Here is a 22,874-nt window from a genome sequence, read left to right as displayed (position 1 = left end):
ATATGCAAAGCAGTTCCTGCTACAAAAAAGTCCTGAAGATGTCTACATAAATACATAAAAGATGTTACACTTTTTTTAAAAAAGGGTAATGTATGAAGTGCCCCAAACAATGTAGGACACCTGGGCTTAAAATCTTGTATCTGCCATGTACTCATTGCGCAAGTCCTTGACAGGTCTCCATCTGTTTTATGAGAAATAGTTACCAGAGTTATAACATGGTGAGAAGGAGAAGTTTAAATGCCTGCATGAGTGCATGAATAGAAGCAACAATTCTGGAGGTCATAACTCTTGGAAACCACCAATAAAGCTTCAGAATACCATTGTTCCATCATATTATGATCTTTATGTAGTCACAATATCTGTGATATAATATATACAGACATGGGTTGTATGAAAGGGTATACCACAGTACTTAGGCATCATGATTCTGTTAAGCTAACAAAAACGTATGGGTTGCCCAAAGCCTGGTGGCCAAAAAATCAATTTTGTGTTATGTCTCTTCTTACAGCTCCATCCCACACCATCCACAGTGTTCTTTTCCCCTCTGCACATCTGATCCTTTGAACGTGCTTTGGACATATTTATGTATTATAACTAGCCTGAAAGTATGTAAACTGGGACGCAAGTTCTTAGCATGTCCTATGTGCCAAAGCCAGTATTGAATACAACTGTATTTAGTTTTTAAACAAAGCAAGGGAATTTCCATTAATTGCCATGTTGCCTCTTTGCTGGTTACAATGATTTGTTGCAGAGATTTATCAGGCTCAGCTCATTTTAAATTAGAAGTGGCACCTGACCCTAAAAACAGAGTTAAGAAAACTAGTCTGTAAGAGAACAAATTGCTTGAATATTTATAGCCACATGTAAAAACAAACAGCTTCCTTAATTTAAAAACATGAGAAAAGATTATATATGGAAATCATAGGCAGTTCTCATGTTCTACAGAAGTTGGGAATCAGAGGCCACCCCCCCCCCCAAAAAAAAAATCCAAGTTTGTATAAACTAGGATGGGGCAGGGGGGAAATCCAAATTACAAGGGGGGAAAATCCTGTTCACAACTATTCTTATGAACACTCTACTGCAAGAGGAACCTTTAGAAAGTTTCCAAGTTCACTTTTCCTTCCTTTTGCATTGCTATTCATGGGGGTCAACAATTTAATTCCCAGTACAAGAAATGATTAAAAACAAGATGCAGAGGACAAAGAAAGTACAACAGTAGAGCTAGACTCTATTTTTAAATTATCTGATTTGTTGTAATATGAAACATCTGTGACAGTACCTTTTCCTGTGATATCAGCACAACAAAAAATTCAGAAAGCATACTCCATATTTGTACTCTACCCAAGTCTGTTGTGCAAGCATAAACCTCAGCTCTGGTACAGAGTGAAGGCATATTAGGAATTTCAGTTTTCACTTTATTTTTATTTATTTTTTTGAAGTTTCCAGCCTTCAAAGGGGCAAAGAAAATAGACAACAACTGCTGAATTTTTCAGTAAGCTGAAACTGCTGGACTTGCAATCAGAGCACAAGAACATTAAAAGCCTACACAACAAATTTTCTCTCCTACGGCTGTTGTTTTCACTGGACACTCCTTTTAAAGAAGCATTTGCACTTCCTTCTATAATACAAACAATAAGACCCCATCGCATGGAATAGGTATTGGATTGTAAAGGTCTCTCTCCTCCACTTTCTTCCTGCATTAACAACATTCCCACATCCTGATAGCCATCTCCATAATTTTCTCTGCCCCCATTATTTTGTAACCCCAGTCCTAAAGCCCCAACATCATCCTGAAATTTTGAAATCCTGCACCTTAAACAAGAATATGCAAATCTAAAGAATAAACTTATATATAAAATAAGCAGAATATGCAGCTGTACTTAAAAAAAACAAACACCTAGCATACATACTATGTTTACAGAAACTGATGTTTCTAAAAAATCCACCAAAAAATCCACAGGGTTGGATCCCACCAATTGCAAGTGGAAATCCACTTTTCCCCACCACCCCCTTCCTGGATGAAGCCTGCACAATTCTCCCAAAATGTAGTTTCTAGGGATCCCCTCTGCTTCTGGAAGATGGCCTGAGAGAGTCTCTGCCTTGGTGCTTTTGGCAGAGCCAATCTGGGACTAGACAGTCAAGGAGATGTCAAAGAGATGCCTATGTGTAGTTAGCAGCACCAGCCATCACGGTACATCACACCACAAAAGCTTACTGCAAATTAAATAATTTTTTTCTACTGCCTCCAGAGATTCCCAAAACTCTCCTCCTTTCTGGGATCTGGTTTTCTACACCCTTAATAGAGGGGTGGGTGGAATAAAAGAATATTCAGGCTGCAATCCTAACAATACTTTCTTGGGAGGAAGCTCTACTGAAGACACTGGGACGTAGCTCCAAGTATATTTGCTCAGGACTATTCTCTCAGCCATATGAGATGCCCACCTATAAGCCAGACACAGGTCTGTTATTTCATGCAAACCAGATGAAGAGCTAGATCCAGGCTACATTTTCCATCAGCATAATGGAACTTTGCTGCTCCCCACCTCCTGCCACCCCCTGATCTTCATGAAATGCCACACCTGGAGGGTAGGGGACTCCAAGGAACAACATGAGGGGAGTGTACAGCAGGATGGGGGAAATGATGGAAATATCTCTTAGCAGGAAATTTAATCTAGATCTCAAAACTACACAGTGACCCCAGCCCATAGGCTTCCAGTTTAGGAGCAGTGATTATGGTGCAGCAAAATAAGCAGAGATCACAGACATATGTTCTTACTTAAAGAGTGACCTACTAGTTCTCAGTGAGGCAACAGATTTATATCTGGATTGCACACATGATGGAATGCATCCGTATTTCAAAAATCCCACATGTAGAAACCAGTATGTCAAGAACAGGACAAAAATGGAATCCTATTCTATATACAGAAGAATTTTTGTTTGTTCTGAGTATTCCATTATGTGAATTTCCATTTGTAGTTCACCCATAAAGCCTCAGTTAACTAAACTTAAATTCACTGTAACTTCGTAATATAAGCCTACCAAAAAATTCTTATGGCACCATCTTCAGCAGAGTTACAACCTTCAAAATCCATTGAGGTTAACAAGCTTAGAGGGTATAATTCTGCTTAGAATGACATTGTCAAACCATTACCTGAATTTCCACATCAGAATTCCAAATGCTACCAGATACAAGCAAGCAAATATTAAACTGCATATATGGACTCATTTCACCTGCACTCATTTGGACCATCTAAGTCATGGGTGTCAAACTCATTTGTTAGGAGAGCCAGGTCTGACATAAATGAGACCTTGTTGGGCTGGGCCATGTGTGTCATAAAATGCAATGCCAGGTAGTGGAGATATAAACTTTATAAAGGACACAAAAACAAAGATTTTTTAAAAACTTAAAATAAAACATGCTTAAAGCATTAGCACTCTCTGCAATATTTTGTTTATTTAACAGTCTCTGATAACAGAAAACTCTTGCTCTGAGAGTCTCAGCCAAGAGAAGGAAGAGAGGCTTGGCTCAGTAGCTCTGCTGTGTGATTGAGAGAGCCTGGTAAAGCAAGCTCTCCCCCCCTTCCTCCCCAAGGGAGGAGCTTCAGCCAATGGAGAAAATAAAGGCTTTGCTCCATAGCTCCTGTGATTGATCAAGCCTGCCAAAGCAAGCTGTGATGCAGAAAGAGGAAAGAGAGAAGGAAGTAGATAACAGCCAGTTGCTCATGGGCCTGATAGGACCCCTCCGGGGGCCTGATCTGGCCCTCAGGCCACTTGTTTGACACCCCTGATCTAAGCGATGTGTTCAAACTGGAACTAAATTGACTCATATATGGCATTCTAAGGTTGGTTATCACAACAGTTTTGGCCACACTTTTTCCTGTTTCACTATGTTTCTACACAATACAAACTGAACCTAAGTTCAAAAAGAAAAAAGCCATGATGCAATCTGCACTATATATTCCTTTTCAATCATGCATCACTTAAAATGGTATCAAACGCTAGCCAACTCCTTACAAAGCCAATCAAATTAAAAGAGATAGCAGAAACCACTGTTATCTGAGCATTCTGGTAAAAAGGCACTGGAAATTAATCTGAGCTAAGCATTCTTTGTGATTAATCACAAATCTGTTTTCAGTGCCTCAGCATGACACTGCTGTTGTGTTCTCATGAACAATTTTAAATGCAAGAGACTACACGTATCCCGTAGGACAGCTTTCAAATTCTGCACATCTGCATCTTTAAACACTGGGTATGAAACAACCAAGAGAGCCTCATACTACTCTGTTCATATCAGAATAAGACCAGACCAATGGTCCATCTAATCCAGGATACCGTTTCATACAGTAGCCAACCTGTTGGGCTGGAGGGCCAACAAACATGCACAGAGGCCAAGGCCTACATCTGATGATGCCTCCAAGCACAAGCAGTCAGAGGTCTGGTACCTCTTTATAGGTAGAATCCTCCAAGTCCAACCCCCTGCTCAACTCAGGATCAGCCTAGAGCAGAGATAGCCAAACTGCGGCTCAGGAGCCACATGAGGCTCTTTTACACACATTGTGTGGCTCTTGAAGCCCCCACCAGCCAATCACCCAACTTGGAGAAGGTATTTTTCTCTTTAAATCGCTTCTCCGAGCCTGCCAGTGGCTTGGAGAATTCATTTAAAGTTAAAATTGCTTTCTATCCACCTCTCCCCGCCCCCATCTATTTGCCTCCCTCCCTTCCTGTGGCTCTCAAACGTCGGATGTTCATGCCTTGTGGCTCTCAAACACCTAATGTGTATTCTATGTGGCTCTTATGTTAAGTAAATTTGGCCACCCCTGGCCTAGGGAGCATCTCTGACAAGTGTTTGTCCAGTCATTGCTTAAAGACTGTCGGTGAGGGGGAGTTCCATCACTACCCTAGGTAGCTGATTCCACTGTTGAACAACTCTTTCTGTAAAAAGTTTTTCCTAATATCCAGCTGGTACCTTCCCACCCCTAATTTAGACCCATTATTGCAAGTCCTGTTCTCTGCTGCCAACAGGAACAGCTCCTTGCCCCCCTCTAAGTGACAGACCTTCAAATACTTAAAAAGAGCAAATGTGTCTTTCCTCAACCACCTCTTTTCCAGACTGAACATTTCCAAGTCCCTCGGCCTTTCCTTCTAGGGTTTGGTCTCCAGGCCCCTGATCATCCTTGTTGCTATCTTACGTACCTGCTCCACATCCTTGAGACCTTCAGAACTCCATACAATACTCCACGTGCAGCCTGACAAATGCAGTATACAGTGGGACTATGACATCTTGTGATTTGAATGTTATGCCTCTGTTGATACACTCCAAGTTCTCATTAGCCTTTTTTGTCACTGCATAACACTGGCTGCCCATATTTAACTTATGGTTCACCCATACCCCAAGATCTTGTTCATAGACACTGGCACCCAGAAGCGTATCCCCATCCAGTATGCATGATCCTCATTTTTGTTACCCAGATGTAGAACTTGGCACTTATCATTGTTAAATTGCATCTTGTGCTTACTATTCTCCCATTTTGCAGTCCAATGCAGATGACGGGAACTATCTCACAGCATGATGTAGCTTCTATCCACCTCCTCAAACAACCACTACTGTAATGACTAAACCTATGCAGTGAGTTCAGATAAAATAAAACCACAAATATTCTTGTTTTTCTACCTGTTTCAATGGAATGATAGGGGTAGGGCAGTAAACTTCACGTATTGTGCATTTTTTAAAGACAGACTAGTAACTGCAATAGTGGTTCTGGAGCTTACAATGCAACCTAATGAGATTTTAAAAACAATCACACACATAAATATTGTGGGAGGGAGAAGATAGGACATTTCAGGGAGAACTCAACACTGGGTCCCAAGAAGCATGGCAAGACCAGTAAACTTTTCAGAGCTTAAAAGGGGGATCGGAGGAGTGACAACTAACTGGAGAAAACAAGTTCCACACTGAAAAACTTGGTGGTTTAATTTCCCAGCAAGTTTAGGCACTACCACAAGATTTGAAAAGAATACAAAGTGTTTCAATACAGATCGGTTCTAAGGTCCAACCCCTGGAACATACACAATCAAGGCTAATAGTGTTCAAGACTTAAAAAACAGAAAGTTTTAAATTAGCATCTACTACCCCCAAAAAATATGAACCAATAGTCTGTCACCTATGAACAACAAAAGGGGCTTAGTGTAGGTAACTATTCTTATCAAAGTGTCCAAGATATTTTTGCAGTACAGGGCAAGAGCATTCAGCAACAGCACAAGTTACAATCACATTTTCAATATGGTTGCTGAACAGTATGGAAGTCCAAGATATGTAAATTATCTACTCGGCCTAAGAAATGAACACCGAGACAAGGAGACGGAATAATTATGTACGTAGTCTTCTCCTCATACTAATATAATAACTATTAGTTTGTTTTCTCTATCTCTTTCCTACAGTATTTTGGACATATGTAAACCAGTTGTGTGTGTGTAGTAATATTTCCCTCTCTCTCTAATTTCTGCCCTATTCAGAGAGCAAGCTTAAACAGGTCTGCTCTGCATTCTACTGAGATTTATTCAATAGGACTTATTTCATGAAAGTCTTACAACAATATTGTTAGCATCCTACAAATGAACTTCCCTCTCCTACATCCAATGCTTTATTAAGTAAATTCCAGCATCATCCCCTGACACAGATCATTTTTATCTAAATACTGCCAGAAAAATAAAGAGTAATTCAGGCAAACCAGCAACAGCAAATTACCCAAGCCCCAGTTCCCACACCCCTTCATGGAAACAGAGGTCAGACAGCTCAGGAGATCTCCCTCAACAGCATCAACGGAGGTGAAGAGGAGTCAGGAAAATGAAACATTCCCTCTGCCACAAGGGAGGGACCAGCAGGGAGGTCTGAAGTCGGTGGCTGTAAGTATCTGCATGAGAGAAATTCTTCTTCAGCCCTACCACTGAACCACAGATAGGACCTTGTGGGGGGCATTCAAAGGGGGAAAATACACCAAGGACACATACACAAAATCATCAAGTATGAGGGGAGGGTACTGTTACTAAACCACAAATCTGTTATCCCTTAACATCCACATGTGTGACAGCAGTTAAACAGTATTGTGGGTGGATATGAGCCTACAAATACACAAGTATCAGGAGATGGACCCCGGAGAACAAAGGACAACATTTTCTAATACTGTTACTATGCATTGCTCCTTCCTCCAAGATAATTCCAGAGGTACAGTCATGTTAGTCTGTTCCAACAAAATTAAATAGAAGTCTAGCAGCACTTCTAATTCCTGGAAGGTTGTGGTATAATAAATGTTGTTAGTCTTCAAAATGCCACTGCTAAATCTCCTGCTAAATCTTCCTTCATCAAAGGAACAAGGTTAGATTGGTCATTTACTTTGCCAGGAAAAATTCTAGTGAATTACTGCCCTAAACCCCACTCATCATCAAGGTGGGATCAGTTTAGGAGGAGCACAACAGCACCTGCCTTCACCAAGGGGCAAGGTTTGGCCCACAAAGGGAAGCACAAGCATAGAGATGCTTTGGGTGGCCAACAAGGAAGAACCTAGCCATAGCAGTGATCAGAATGTCAAACTAGAATTGGGAAGACTCCAGTTCAAATATCCAGTTTCGCTCTGCAAGTAGGAAGATGGGTGCAACATCCCCTGACTTTAGCCTCTGAGTCCAGGTGCCAGCAAGAAGGAGCATGGCAGTGCCTCCTTTCTCTTTAGCTGGCTCTGTAACCATCCATCAGCTGAAGGTGGTGTTGTGCAGGGAGAGGGTGTACAGATTAACAAAGCCAGAATGATACCCAGAGAAAACTTGTTACAAGACAAACCCAAAAAAGACAATAACAGAACACCACTAGTGGTCACACACAACTCTCAACTGAAAACAGTTCAACGTATCATCAACTTACAACCTCTATTTAATAGTGACAGCTCTCTTACAAAAGTACTGGGGGGTAAACCTTTTCTTGCACACAGACAGTCCCCTAATCTCAAAAAACTCCTCACCCACAACAATACAATATCTCATCTGAACATGGACACTAGTACCAGGGCTTGCAATAAACCCGTGCCAACTTTGCTGCTACATACACCCAGACAACACAATCACTGGACCTAACAGCATTAACTACACCATCACAGGCTCATTCACTTGCTCATCTTCCAATACTATATATGCCATTAAATGCCAACAATGCCATTCAGTTCTCTATATAGGGCAAACAGGACAAACCCTCTGCCAAAGGATAAATGGACACAAATCTGACATCAGGAATTACAGAACTGAGAAAGCTGTGGAGGAACACTTTAACCTTTCAAAGCATTCAATGGGTGACCTCAAAGTAGCTGTTTTACTGCAAAGGAACTTCAAGAACAGAATGGAGAAATTGCTGAATTACAAATTATTATGAAACCTGGAACAAACACCTCCCCAGGACTGAACAGGGATATTGGATTTTTATCTCATTACAGATGCTAAGCCCACTCTCAGAACTTCAAGAACAGAATGGAGAAGGGAATTGCTGAATTAAATTATTATGAAACTTGGAACAAACACCTCCCCAGGACTGAACAGAGGTGTTGTTTTGTTTTTTTATCTCATTACATATGCTAAACCCACTTTCACCAAGTAGGGCGATATATCCACAGTATTCCAATGTATTTCTCTTTTAGGATAGTGTATCAGAATAATGCGTTTGTATTGACATACTAAAACTAGGGATATTGACTGTTTATCTCATTACATATATTAAACCCATCTTCTACTATATTTTAATGTATTTTTTCCTAATGGCAAACTAGAATGATGTATATATTTATATTACATGTTAAAAGGTAAATTAGTTGGACACAAAAAACTTCTGTGAAAGAAATGCCTTCTTTTTGACCCAGGTTTATTAGCAATAGAATAATTAACAGGCATTCTCACATTCTGACATATTACTGTTTTATGGTTTCCCATGCTAATTCAACCCAGATCAAAGGTTTTCCGAATTTGTTAATTTTACTATTCTGCTATTGGTTTTTAACTTTGTACCACTTGGCATTCCAAACCCCACCTGTTATATGTGGCTCTGCTTACTGTACCTCATTCCTCGTCTGAAGAAGTGTGCATGCACATGAAAGCTTACGTTCTGAATAAAACTAAGTTCGTCTTAAAGGTGCAATTGACTCCTATTTTGTTCTACTACTTCAGACCAACACGGCTGCCTATTTGGATCTATCCTTTCCCAAGGCACTTTTGGCCTCCCAGCCCACCCCTTCAAGGAGCCCTGGGTGGTACACAAAGTCTCCCCGATTCATTTTATTCTCAGGACTACTATAAGCAGTAGGTTAGGCTGAGAAAGTTCATAGAAAAAGCTTCATAGTGCAGCAGGGAATCAACTTTAACCCAAAGTCTCCCCAGAGTGCTGCACCATATTGGCTTTACAGTCTCAGGAATGCATCCTCTGTAAGCAGGGATGCACCTGTGTAACCTTTTTTACATGGGGTAATGGTGGCCATTATGGCATGGAAGCAAGCAGGACCAGCCCTAGATTGTCTGGCACCCTAAGAAAGGCTAACTTCTGGAGCCCCCCTGCATTGATAAAGTCACCAAGTCACATGGGGGGGGCACCCAATTTGGCACCCCCAGGCCAGTGCCCTAGGCGATATTTTCTAGTTTGCCTAGTGGCAGGGCAGGCGAGAATATGTCTGGAACTGGGAAACCCAGGTTCAAAACCTCACTTTGCCTGTATGCATTCTAGGTGACCTCTTGAGCTGAGGAAGGGACGACGGTGTAAGCTGTTCTAGTCAGACTGCCAACCTCCAGGTGGTGGCTGGAGATCTCCTGTGTGACTATAATCTCCAGGCAACAGAGAACAGTTAGCCTGGATAAAATAGCCACTTTAGAAGATGAAGTCAATGGGATCATACCCCACTGAAACCCCGCAAACCCCACTTCCTCAGGCTCCACTCCCAAAATCTCCACCTATTTCCTAGCCTAGAGCTGGCAACCCCAGATTCTGGGCCCCCAATGGGAAAGAAACTGGAGTATAAGTATCTATATAAATAAATCCTCTCTTTCAGGTGCTTTTGAGCAGCACAAAAAGTCATTCTCACTTCACTATGAGGCGGGGCGGAAAGAAAGAGAGAAAGGCTCCTCTCCCCCAGGGCTGTAGCCAACCGTGGGGGCACAGGGCTGGTACCCCCTCTTCTCTAATCTTTCCCTTTCAGTGAAAGGGAAGACTGGGGAATATTGAGTGGGGGTGCTGCAGGTTCTATAGGGGACATTGGCCCTGTGCCCCCTCTGCTGGCTACAGTCTTGTCCTGCCCTCCCCCGCCCCGCCCCCGTCAGCGTGAGGGAGAAAGGGACGACAACTGATAGGGAGAAGAAGCCTGTCCAGACTCCATGAGAAGGACGAAACTAAACCCTCGAAGGAGGCGACCACAAGCTATGAACTGCGGCCTAGGCCGGCCGGCCAGCCTCCCTCCTTCCTTACACCCCAAATGCCCACCGGTCTCCCCCTCTCGCGAGGCGGCGGGCACTCACTCATTACCTTTTAGGTGCTGCCTGCTCCATTCTGCGGCCGGCGGCTGCCAAGGTATTTTACCTCCCCCCCAGGAGAAGGTGTATTTTATCACCCTGACAGGACCTAGTCAAATCCTGTCGTAAAAACTCGGCACAACTTTCCTCCACTTCTGCTGAACCTATAACGGAGAGCCTTCCTTCTGACCCCCTCCCGGATTTCCACACTAAGACACAAGAACTAACCTGCTACTCTAAAGCACCGCCCTCCCTATCATTTTACTGGCTGCTATCGGCGAAGGAGAAGCTGTCGTTGGTCGTTCCGAAAGCCACTCGGAAGCTCCTCCCCCAGAAGGCGGAAGAGAAAGTTGCAAGAGGCCGGGTGCGTCAGGAATCTCTAGTCGCGTAGCGTCATTAGCATCATGTGACTAAGGGGCGGGGTGCAAAAATGCCTGAAAGGGAAAGGTTTTTCGTATCAGTCATGCATCGCGCTATTATGAGTGATTTGGTATATGGAAGAATTGCATATTGGGCTATGTAGTTTTTAACTATGGACAGTTTTCCCCACGGTATTATTGTAGCGAGGAAGGGAGCAAACGAACACAACCCCCAGCTGCAGCTTTTTATGTAAATTGATAATTGTGCTCTGCAGTAAATTGCTAATGGTGCTATGCATTTCCTCTGGAGAAAATAGCGGTTTCAGAGGGCAAACTCTATGGTATATCATAGATTCTAAACAAAACCCTTTCCAAAATTCTCCCATCCACACGTCCCTAAGTTTCCAAGACCTTTCCCAACACAGAATTGACAACACAAAAACTGTTCCCCATAACACCGGGGGGGGGGGTGCTAAGAAAACTGCTTTTCAAATCCCCCACGTTATAGTTCTATGGAAACATTTGGTAACGCTCTACATTCTGAAGAAGTGTGCATGAAAACTTATGAGCAGAATTAAGAAGAGGAGATTGAATTTATACCCCACCCTTCACTTGGGAGTCTCAGAGTATTACAATCTCCTTCCCTCCCCACAACAGACACCCTGTGAGGTAGGTGGGGCTGAGAGAGCTCTAAGGGAACTTGTCTTGAGATAATAGCTCTGAGAGAACTGTGACTGACTCAAGTCATACCAGCAGCTGCATGTGGACAAGTAGAGAATCAAACCGGGTTCTCTGAAATTAGAATCCACGCTCCTAAGCACTACACTAAACTGGCTCTTTCAGCCACTTTTGCACTTCGCAGTTTAGTCACATTATGTTTTGTGAGGTAGGGTAACTATGTTATGTCTGATGCCATATGACTGTGATACCATGTTACTTGATGTCACGTGCTTGAACTCATGTGGCCTTCTGGGTTCCAAATCTGGAAAGTTTGAACATCACTCTGCCAGATTGTGCAGAATATCATTTTTGCTTCCCAATAAAAGATTGGACAAGTAAACCTGTGGTAGGTGAAGCTTCTGCAATCTGCTCCGTCTCCCTGTTGCAGTGTTTTTAGAGAAACAGGAATATTCTCTGGGTGGTGGCTGGAGCTAGTGAGTAGTAAATAGCCCTCCCATGCATTTTAATGAAGGGGGTGTGGCCAGTGACATCACCAGAAGCTGTGTGAACCCTTGCATAATTATTGAAGGGGCTTGGCCAGTGACATCACTTCTGGTGATGTCACCAGTAACTCTGTCAACCCTTGCATAGTTAATGAAGGGGCGTGGCCAGTGACGTCACTTCCGTTGATGTCACCGGAAACGGCATCATCAGGGTCATGACCCCAATGACGTCACCCAAGTCATGACCCCACCCCCACATGACCTAGCCCCTGCCAATCACCATTTATGCTCCACCATGACGTAGCTACCCTGCATATTTAATTAATTAAGCACCTCCTCCATGAAATGACCTTACTGACTCACACCACGTGGCGTAGCCAGGCCAATCAGTGTCTACGTCCACCCCACTGTGACCTAGCAACCCTGCATATTAATTGAGCAGGCCGGAAATCACATGTGTAGCCCCCTCCCCTGCCCCCTCCTCCAGCGCCACCCACTGCAACGTAATTGAACTTCCACCTGTGGCACCCCACCCCAGAAATTGGGGGCCACCACTGAGAAGGCCTGAGTAGGTCCGTGTGACCCCTCTAACAACACGCCCAGTCACCCCTGGCCAATAGCAAATGGGGCTGGGGGGCAGTTCTGAGGATGAAGAATTTGTTCCCACAAAGCTCCATTTCCCGGGGCCTGTTTTTGACAAAGAGACATGCGTTAGTATGGACAGCGGGGAGACAACAGCTGACATGCTAGCTAAAAATGGCATTTCCCAAACTTTGCAAGGCCTCCTGGAAGATTTCCCAGACAGTGTCACTATTACCTGTAAACAGACAGCTTATAGCATGTGCTGCAAAACAGAAAGTAGATCTGAGAGGCTTAGATGATCTACCTGACAGCTGGTGGCTGGCTGCCAGAAGGATTGCATCAGCCAAGCAGAGTCAGCATGACACAGCAAGTTGCTGATTGGCTGTTCACTGTATAAATGTGCAGAGCAACTGTGGTGATTGTGGGATAAAGGAGTTGGAGTGCAGCAGAGCGTTTTGTCAGTCAGGAGAGTGAGTTGGTGTAAATAAATGTATATAGTGGTTTTACAGCTACTGTGTACAGCCTTCATTCTTGTGTCGCTAAGCATCACCCTCTGGGTCTCTCTACGCGCATCCACACTCAGGAACTTATTCCCTACAGTACCCATATTTTCCAAGAGATTCCTGATTCCCAAGAGCTGATTCCAAGCGAGAACTCTATGGCACAGGTAATTTGGGAAAAGGGGGGAAAGGGGTGGGGGGGAGTAGAAAAGGTTATTGGAAGCAGGCTTGACATAGTGCTTTTAACTGAAAAAAACCTGCTTTTAATGTTCTAGTATTCTGCCTGCATTGAGCCACAAATTCCAGATTTAAAATTGGCTGAAGGAATTGAGAATATTCCTTCAGAGGCAAAAATCTCCACGCAGGTAAGGACCCCAGTTGTTTAGTGTTGTGTGGTGGGTGTGGGGGCTTGTCAAGGCTTGTATAACTAAAATAAATCTGTCTTTTTAACAGGAACAGCCAAAAATTCGATTTGGCATGACGCCCAGGGAACAAGTCATTGCCATGAGAAAGCTTTTAAACATGGAAGTTTTTGAAGATTCTGACTGCATACCACCCCAAAAACGGAAATCAGCAATGTCAGCATTAGTTCGTGCTGCTGTCTATTCGATAACAATGCATTGTATCAATGATTTTTTATATAATTCTTGTGAAGGATGCCAGCTTCAATCGCCCAGGCAGAAATCTCGTGCATGTGTTTTTTGGTGTGAACAAATAGTAGACCGCAAGGTGAAATTGTAATCGATGAGATGTCAATACATTCAGTAATGTAAGTTGTGACCTCGGATGCCTATGCATTGAAATGTCTGCTCTTCACACAAGAGAATATGGACCAAATATTTGATTTATTGAATAGAGTTGGAGACTCCCCAAATTCATGTAAAACGCTTGAAACAATTTTGAAAAACTCTGACAGCGCAATGGTTAAATATGTTGAAGGCTATAGCAAAGATTTGCATTTTCGTTCATTTTTTTCTGCGCCAGAAAAAATAAAATGGCGTTTCTGTGATGTAAATAAAAGATATTGCAGCTGCTTTTTAATGTCTGTTTTTGAAATAAACCTTGTAAATAGACTGCAACTCCATTTGTCACTATCCGTAAATGAAAAATCCTGTAAATAAAAAGGAACCTTTTTAAAGAAACCAGTGCTGTCATAACATGTCCAGACATGTCCCCATATTGTTATCAGATGCCCAGGTCATGCCCCCATGAAAGCCTGGTGGGAGGGAGGGGGCTGCACACTAAATCTGGCAGCATTTTAAAATTCCTAGGATGGTTAGCCCCCCACACACACACTATTTACTGGTGGCTGTATTTAAAAAAAGTGAGGGGGGTTGCAAGGGAGAGGGGGCTGCACTCTGATTAAATCTGGCAGCATTTTAAAATCCTCCCCCTTTACTGGCTGCTGTATTTAAAAAAACTAGAGGGGGTTGCAAGGGAGGGAGGGTGCTGCACACTGATTAAATCTGGCAGCATTTTAAAATTCCTAGGATTGTTAGCCCCCCCCCCCCCCCCGTCCCTATTTACTGGCTGCTGTTTTTTTTTTAAAGTGGGGAGGTTGCAAGGGAGAAAGAGGGGGCTGCACTCTGATTAAATCTGGCAGCATTTTAAAATTCCTAGGATGGTTAGCCATGTGCTCCGATTTCTCTATGTGATTAGAAATTAATACTGCTTTTAAATTTTGTCTGTTTCAACCCCTTTTACTGCCATTAAAGCAGATAGTTTATGGCTTGTTTGCCCCAAGCATGCTTAATGAGAAGGGGGGGGGAATAGTATGGCCTGTTTCAGTTTTTCTTGATTAGATTAAGGGGGCAGGAACATCCTTTTCTATCTCACAGAGAGGCAGTAAAGGGAGATTTAAGCTTCATAAATGGAAATAATAATTTAACGCTGTAAAAGGCTTATTTGTGATCAGTCCTTTTCAATATTTTTTCTAAATCTTGGGGGTTAAAAAGAACAAAAATGGCTGAAGATAAATCTTCAAAAAACAAAGGTATATTTTACATTCCTCTCGGTTTTAAAATCAGTTTGTTGTTTTTAAGAGGGGTGTGTGGTGTGTGATAATTTAAAAATGAGCTGGCTGCATTATATTTTATATTTTTGGCATTTTAATATGCAGGCCAGAAGAGACCACATGGTTGTGAAGAGTGGTGGAAAATGATACTTTCAAAAATACCAGGTGGTAAATATTTGATTTGCCTTTGTGTATGAGGGAGAGGGTGAATGAATTTAAGGGCTTTTTCGTTTAAAAAAAACACATTTTGAAAAAGCTATTTTTTTTCATTAGGCCAATATACCCCTGACAAAGATGATGCTGGGCCTTCTAAGAAAAATTTCTGTCCTCCCTTATCCCTGTTGGAAACCAAGAGACGCCTGAAATCACTGTCTGGTAAATTTTTGCTTCACTGTTCTGAGTCATTTTAAAAAGCAAGCTTAATGTTCAGTTTTTATATGGTTGGGAAATTATTTTTAACTTTGTGCCTATGTAATAACTCTCCACTGTAGATGAGAAAAGGCACAAATCTGATAAACCACATGTGGGCTCTAAGCAAAACAGAACAGACCAGCAAACGCTAGGGGGTGCTATGAAACACAAAGGAACCATGAAAGGTGTGTGTTTATGTATATATATATATATAAACTGCATGACTGTTTTGGCCTGCTGTGTTAATAATATTTTTGCTGAGGTTTGGCATTTGATGTCACAAACCAGAGATTTCCTCAGAGCACAAGGAGCTCTCCACCCCATTGAGGTCTGGACTCGGCCACAAAGCCTTATCACAGCAAGCCAAGCTGCAGACTTCCATGAAAGGATCATCCACCCTGCCCCCGCCAAAAGGATGTGGTAAAGTGAAAAGGAAACACACACCCCAAACAGACTGTGCTTTTGAACCAACCTCTAAGAAACAGAAAATTGACAATTCTAATGTGGATGCATCTTTTAGGGACACGTGTGAACGCATGCAAAAACTGATGGTTGCTACAACTGTAATGCAAACAATTGCTGACCATGCAAAAAGTTTGCAGTCATTGGGTATAGACAGCTTAATTGCTGCTTTTAAAGGCAACCTTATGGGTTTCTGAAAAAGTTCTGAAAATATTTTACAAACTGATTCGGTGTGTAAAAGCAGGAAAAGGGGTGCAAGCAGGGTTAGAGGCTGTCAGCCCCACATTAATATCACTACAGATGCCCCTTTTAGCGAGATATGTGAGCGTGTGTTGAAATTGCTTGGCATTACAGCAGTTGCTGTGCAAACACTTAACAGCCAAGCCACAAGCTTTCATTCTTTGGGGATAGTTGGCTGTTGCAAACCCTTAAATACTGCTTTAAAAGATAGCCTTGTTGGTTTCTGGAAAGACTTTGAAAGAATTTTACAAAGTTCTACTGTATGTCCAAATGGGGGAGCCCTGCAGATAGGCGCAGGGCAGGTCAGGGGGCCTCATCACACACACAAAAGCAAAAGCAAACATTTGAAACTGAGAAAGGTCTGGCAAAGAGTCCTTCAAAGGTGCCTCAGGAATGCAAAAAAGTTTAAATCTAGACAAAAAAGAAGTGACTCTCTTTTAAGGTTTCTTAGCAGAGTCAGGGCCTCTGAGTGTACAAATGGTAATTCAGTTCGCGGTGCCCCTCTCAGCCCAGAGGCAGGGACTGCTACCACCTTCATTTTGGCAAATAACAATGCTGCTGCTGAACAAGGTCCCTCGTCACCCCCACAAAAGCAGTCCTCTAACCCCGACACACCAAAGGTTTACCTAGAAAAAGCTGGAGAGTGGGAACAACATCTTGCAAACTTGCCAATGGATCAGTATTCAGAGGCCTTCAGGTTTGTAAACTTAGAGCAGTTAAGCAACCCCGTCCTCATACAAGAGGCAATATGGGAAGCTATTCAGGGGCTTCTTAAAGATATGAGAGCCAGAGTCCAGGATGGCGATTTAGTGCAGCTCCATATTGATGGGGCACGACTAAGTGATCCCCTGCATTCTGTAAGGAGGCCAGCAGGTGGCTTTCCTGCTGATGAATTTATAAATCAGATGTCAGACCTCATGCAGAGTAATGCCAAAATTCATCTTCATGGAACCCTGCGCTTAATTATGACGGTAATAAGGAACAAAGGAGGGAGGGGTAAGAGGGTCACCAGTACCGTCCTCTATAGCGAAGTTATCAAAAAGAAGCGGCAGCATTTATTAAATCCAGATCATGGGAACCGTATTTTTTGCTTTGGGATAAGTCTCACTGGTGTCATGTCAGAGAAGTTGGTAACCATCTCCGAATTAACAGGGCACGGCTGTTGTACAGAGAGCTTGGGTTTTCAGATGAGCAGAAGATATTATTATTGGATGTTGCCATCTTTGAAAAACATTTAAAAGTAAATATAGGAATGGTATTGAATGGCGGTAAAGGTTGGGAAATTTTTAGAACAGGGCCCCCTGTATACCAGAGAACCCATTTTGTTTTGAATCATGAGAATCATTATTACAGAATAATTAATTTGAAAGGGTTTTATGGCCAGAAAAATTATTGTCAGATGTGTGGTAATGTTTATAGCCATTCACATCTGTGTAAATACAGCTGTCACGTGTGCTTGGACCCCAAATGTAGGCCTCAGCAGGAGATACAATGCAATAACTGCAAAGTTTATTGTAAATCCCGGATCTGTCTTGAAAAACACAGGGATATGCCAGATATCTGCAAAACAAAAATATATTGTAAATCATGCCAATCCTATGCTCCAAAGAAGCACACATGCCGTGTTCGCTGGTGTAAGCAATGCAAAGAACCTGTTGGGGATATAAATAGCCACCGCTGTTTTATGCCTCTTCTTAAAAAGGTTGAAATTGGCAACAATTATATTTTTTATGATTTCGAATGTATGCAAGAGACCGGCGTACATATTCCAAATTATATCTATGCAATGGGGCTAAAGGAAAGTGATACCTGGGAATTCAAAGGAGAGGGCTGTGTGACAAGCTTTGTTAAAAAAATTCATCAACAAGAAATTCAAGAATTATAGCTTCCTAGCTCATAATGTGAAGGGGTATGATAATTACTTTATCATTAGGCAATTATTAGCAGAAAAGATGGAAGTCGACCTGCTTACACAAGGGGGGAAGCTCATGTGCATCATGGTTAAGAAGCTAGGCATCAGATTTCTGGATAGCTTAAACTTCTTGCCAATGAAGCTAGCCAAATTGCCGCAGGCCATGGGCGTCTCGGGATGTCAGGGGTTCTTCCCCCATTACTTTAACACAGCTGCTAATTGGGAGTATGTTGGGCCGATGCCTAAGATGGTGGATTACGGGATTGATAACATGATGAAGGATGAGAAAGCAGAGTTTCTTTCCTGTTACACAGAGAACAAAAGCAATTAATTTAACCTACAAAAAGATCTGGCCTATTATTGTCAACAAGATGTTAAAATCCTGAGAAAGGCTTGTCTCTTGTACAGGGAGGAAATTATATCCATGTCAGGAATTGACCCCTTTAATCACATAACTCTCGCTGGGGTTTGCATGGCAATGTATAGGCACATGTTTTTTGAAGCCTGGTACAATTGCCCTCCTGCCACATGACCATTACCTCAGGCAAGAAAAGCATTTTTCAACCCCATCCATACAATGCTTAATGTATATTGAGCACAAGGAGGGTCTCCAGATACAGCATGTCCTGAAAGGTGGCGAGCTAAAAGTAGAAAATTATTTTCTTGATGGATTTGCGATGGTTGGGGGGTGGCCAACAGCCTTTGAATTTAACGGGTGCTTTTTCCATGGTTGTCTCACATGCTACAGCACCAGTGATAGAAACCTGCTGACAGATTTATTCTTTGCTGACTTACACTATAGAACCCTGAGGAAAGAAAGTTACTTGAAAAGCCAGGGGTATGCTGTTAGGTCCATATAGGAACACGAGTGGAGGGAGATGGTTACAGCTGACAGGGAGATTGGAGGCTTTCTGAGTGAAAAGAAATTTCCATCAGCACTGCTCCCTAGAGATGCTCTCTTTGGGGGCAGAACAAATGCCATTTGCCTCTATTACAAGGCTGAAGCTGGTGAAAAAATACAATACTATGATTTCATCAGCCTGTACCCTTTTGTCAACAAGACAAAGAAATATCCAATTTGTCACCCCCCAAAGGACTTTGCCCCCATATCTGAATATTTTGGTCTGGTCAAACTGAAGGTATTGCCACCTCGAGGTCTCTTTTTCCCTGTATTACCCTACAAGTTGGGGGGCAAACTTCTGTTCCCTTTCTGTCGCACATGTGCAGAAACTAAGCAACGAGTGTTGTATGCATTCTTTACTGGAAAGAGTGTTAGAAGGCGTGTGGTGCACAGTGGAACTGATGAAGGCCCTCGAGAAGGGGTACCAGATTATTTCTATTAGCGAGGTTTGGCATTTTGAGGAAAGCTCTGAAGACCTGTTTTCGGAATACATTAAAGTGCACCTCCGCCAAAAACAGGAGTCTTCTGGCTATCCTAGCTGGTGTACAGATGAGGGGGAAAGGGCCAAATACATACAGGATTACCTAGAGAAAGAGGGTGTTCAGCTGTGCCCTAAACACATAGCTGTCAATCCTGCAAAGAGGCAGATTGCCAAATTATTTTTAATTTCTTGTGGGGCAAGTTTGGACAGCGTTCAAACTTGGTAAACACTACCATAGTGAGGGATGCTACCAAACTTCTAGAATTTGCCGTTTCCCCAGCATATGATGTGTCAGGGTTTGACATAATTGACGATGAAACAGCAAGTGTGTCCTGGAAACACGCAAAAGATACAGTTACCTTAGCTGGCAACACAAACATTCTGATTGCATGCTTTACAACATCCTATGCAAGGCTAGAATTGTATGAAAGTTTAGACAGGCTGCAGGACCGCATCGTTTACCATGACACCCATTCAGTCATCTTTGTCAGTAGGGAGGGGAATTTTATTCCAGCTACTGGAGATTTTTTAGGAGATCTGACGTCGGAATTCCCACCATCTGAACATATCCCAGAGTTCACGTCAGCAGGTCCTAAAACCTATGGTTACAAATTGTCGGGTGGAAAGGTGTGCATGAAAGCCAAAGGCATCACCTTCAATGTTTCTAATTGTGAAAAAATTAACTTTAATACATTGAAGGACCTGGTCTTAGATTACACTGCCGTGCAGACATCTAAAGAGATCAGAGTCCAGCAACCCTCCATCATAAGAAAAAACAATCAGTGGCTTATTGAGACAGGGCCACTTAAGAAAACCCTCAAAGTAGTTTATGATAAGACGGTCCTTGTGGACAACTACAGAACATTGCCATACAGCTTTTAAAATGGATGTACGATGGAAACATCCATTTTCTGCAGTACTGGCAGGGCCTAGCAATTGTGGCAAGAGCGTCTTTGTAAAAAATATTTTGGACAATGCTCAACATGTGCTTTCTGTATCACCTTATAATGTTGTGACGATGAAACAGCAAGCGTGTCTTGGAAACACTGTTCAGCTGTTGGCAGAATCTGTATGATGAAATCCTCTGTAAATTCACATCTGTAAAGTTTGTTGAAGGGCTGCCTGAAACCCTAAATGATGATCAACTGTTCCCCGGTAATAAAGTAAGTCTGATTATAGTAGATGATTTGATAGACTCTGCTTGTCAAAACCCTGAAATTAAGAGAGCCTTTACCAAATGCGTGCATCATCGGAATCTGAGCATTATATTTATTACTCAGAATATTTACTTTCATGGAAAAAGCACCAGAACCATAAGTTTAAATACAAAATACATGGTTCTGTTTAAAAACCCCAGGGACAAATTACAGATTGCCACTCTGGCCCGCCAAATGTACCCAGGGAAGTCCCAATTCTTTCTGGAGGCCTTTGAGGATGCAACACAAAAACCTTATGGATATCTGCTGGTGGATTTAAATGCGTGCACACCAGATTAATTGAGGTTAATAACGGGGCTTTTCCCACCCCAGTGGTCTGCTGCATATGTCTTAAAAACAAAACAAGCCCCCAGTGGGCACAAAAGGAAACAGATAGCACAGTAAACAGTCTGTCACCTCCAATCCTCCAAAGGGTCAACATGTCCAGCTGTATAAAGAAGAATATGCTCCTCCTAAAACTACTTATCAAGACTACCCCGCAACAAAAGAAAGTCATTCTATGCTCAGCTTCAGATGATCTGGTTGCGGCTATATCAGAAATTGCACTCAATGCTTTAAAAGGGAACATTCCTCTTTCACCACGTCAGGTGTGCGCCTTGAGGAAAAGGCAACATTTCATTAAAAAACTGAGTAACAAGAGAGTACCACTGAAAAAGAAGAAACAGCTAGTGAAACAATCTTGCAGCTTTATAGGGTCTCTGTTAAGCTTTGCTATTCCTCTCTTAACTGGCCTTTTAACAAGTAGGTGATGGAATATGCAAAAAAAATGTACTTGGTTCCTAGCCATCAGCTGGAACAATTAAGGAACCCCCCTCCCTTTAATGAGGAGAACAGAGCTAATGCAATGCATTCCCTAGATACTGAAATGAAGAGCGTTCTTCGAAGGCAAGATTTAACAGAGTTTCAAAAAGTAAGCCTATTTGATACTCTGCTGCAAAAAATTTTAGCTCACGTGAAGCAGGGGGAAACTGAAAAATCTAAACTGAACCTGTTTCTGCCTCAGCCAGAGACAGCCTCTGGAGAAACCAATACGAGTTCTGACGTGGTCTTCCAGGAAATAATAGACAGCTTGCCTGACAGGTTTAAGAACCGTGCAAAGATACTGTTAAACAAAATTAAACAGAACAAAATTATTTCTTCTTGGGATAGCAATGGAACCTTTGTATATCGAGGTGAAAATATAAAGGGGTCTCATCTTATGGATTTGGTGAAGGCCGTCACTCAAACACATGATCTGCCTAGCCGTCACCAGCCTAAAGGTTGAGATGTTTTCATGAAGGCTATGGCTGAACTAAACATTCCATCTTCTGTTGTGGGCAACACGGCTAATCGCCATGCTTTGGAATACCTAAAGAACCCCTCCTCCTTTCCAGAGATGCCACAGTTGTCTCGCAGAGCATCTAAAAAATACAAAGCTGTCACACCCCCTGGCTGGATAACCTTGTAATCATGTAAATAAATGTTTTTTAATTAAAAGAAATTTTGTTTGGTTAGTTTTTTCAAAAATGAACAGACAAAAGGGCAGTTTTTAAGTCCACAAGGGGACGCTTTATTGAAATACAATGTTGTTGTTGTGGAACTCACTGCAAGATATACATGCCTGGGGTTGCACAAAGAAGTTTAGAGCATGTCTGGGCATGCCCTTCTTCTTTTTTACAAATTGCTCCACCATTCGGTCATTCTGTGCTAAATCATCAGAGTACAGCTCTTGAATCTGCTCAAAAGAAAGGCCTTTACTGTGAAATTGTAGAAAAAATATGCAGTGATATCCACAGACCACAGAGTCAGATGCCTGTAGTTGCCTTGGTTGAAATGCAGTCTCATTGGCATTTTTTCTCAAAAATCTCACTATGGATTTAGGAAATAAAACACTGCTAGGCGCATGTCCATATGAATCAAAGAACTCACGGCACCCATCCTCTGTCAAGTATATGGCAAGCCAATGTTCTCCAGGGAGGTCATGTGGGTGGGTATTTACAACTAGCCCTGCTGGTCTTTGATCCACTCTCTGTTTGGGGAGCCAGTCGCTTGGATACACTCCCAAGAAAGTCTTTTTGGTGTAAGGGTTAGTAGATAACACAGTTGTTAGCTGCAGGGTGTCCATG

General features: G+C 42.4%; 1 protein-coding gene across 1 annotated transcript in view; it reads right to left on the bottom strand.

The window, feature by feature from the left end:
• STK3 (serine/threonine kinase 3) overlaps positions 1-10,755 on the bottom strand; it is a 175,854-nt gene extending 165,099 nt beyond the window's left edge. The window contains exon 1 of the mRNA XM_060243453.1: positions 10,541-10,755. Within this exon, the coding sequence (XP_060099436.1) occupies positions 10,541-10,563 (23 nt within the window). The 5' untranslated portion in view covers positions 10,564-10,755. The remainder of the gene's footprint in view (positions 1-10,540) is intronic.
• Between the last annotated feature and the right edge of the window lie 12,119 nt (positions 10,756-22,874).

Source organism: Heteronotia binoei, chromosome 7 (genome assembly GCF_032191835.1).
Source record: "Heteronotia binoei isolate CCM8104 ecotype False Entrance Well chromosome 7, APGP_CSIRO_Hbin_v1, whole genome shotgun sequence".
NCBI lineage: Eukaryota > Metazoa > Chordata > Lepidosauria > Squamata > Gekkonidae > Heteronotia > Heteronotia binoei.
The sequence above is the reverse complement of the archived record's forward strand: the minus strand, read 5'-3'. Positions and strand labels throughout refer to the sequence as shown.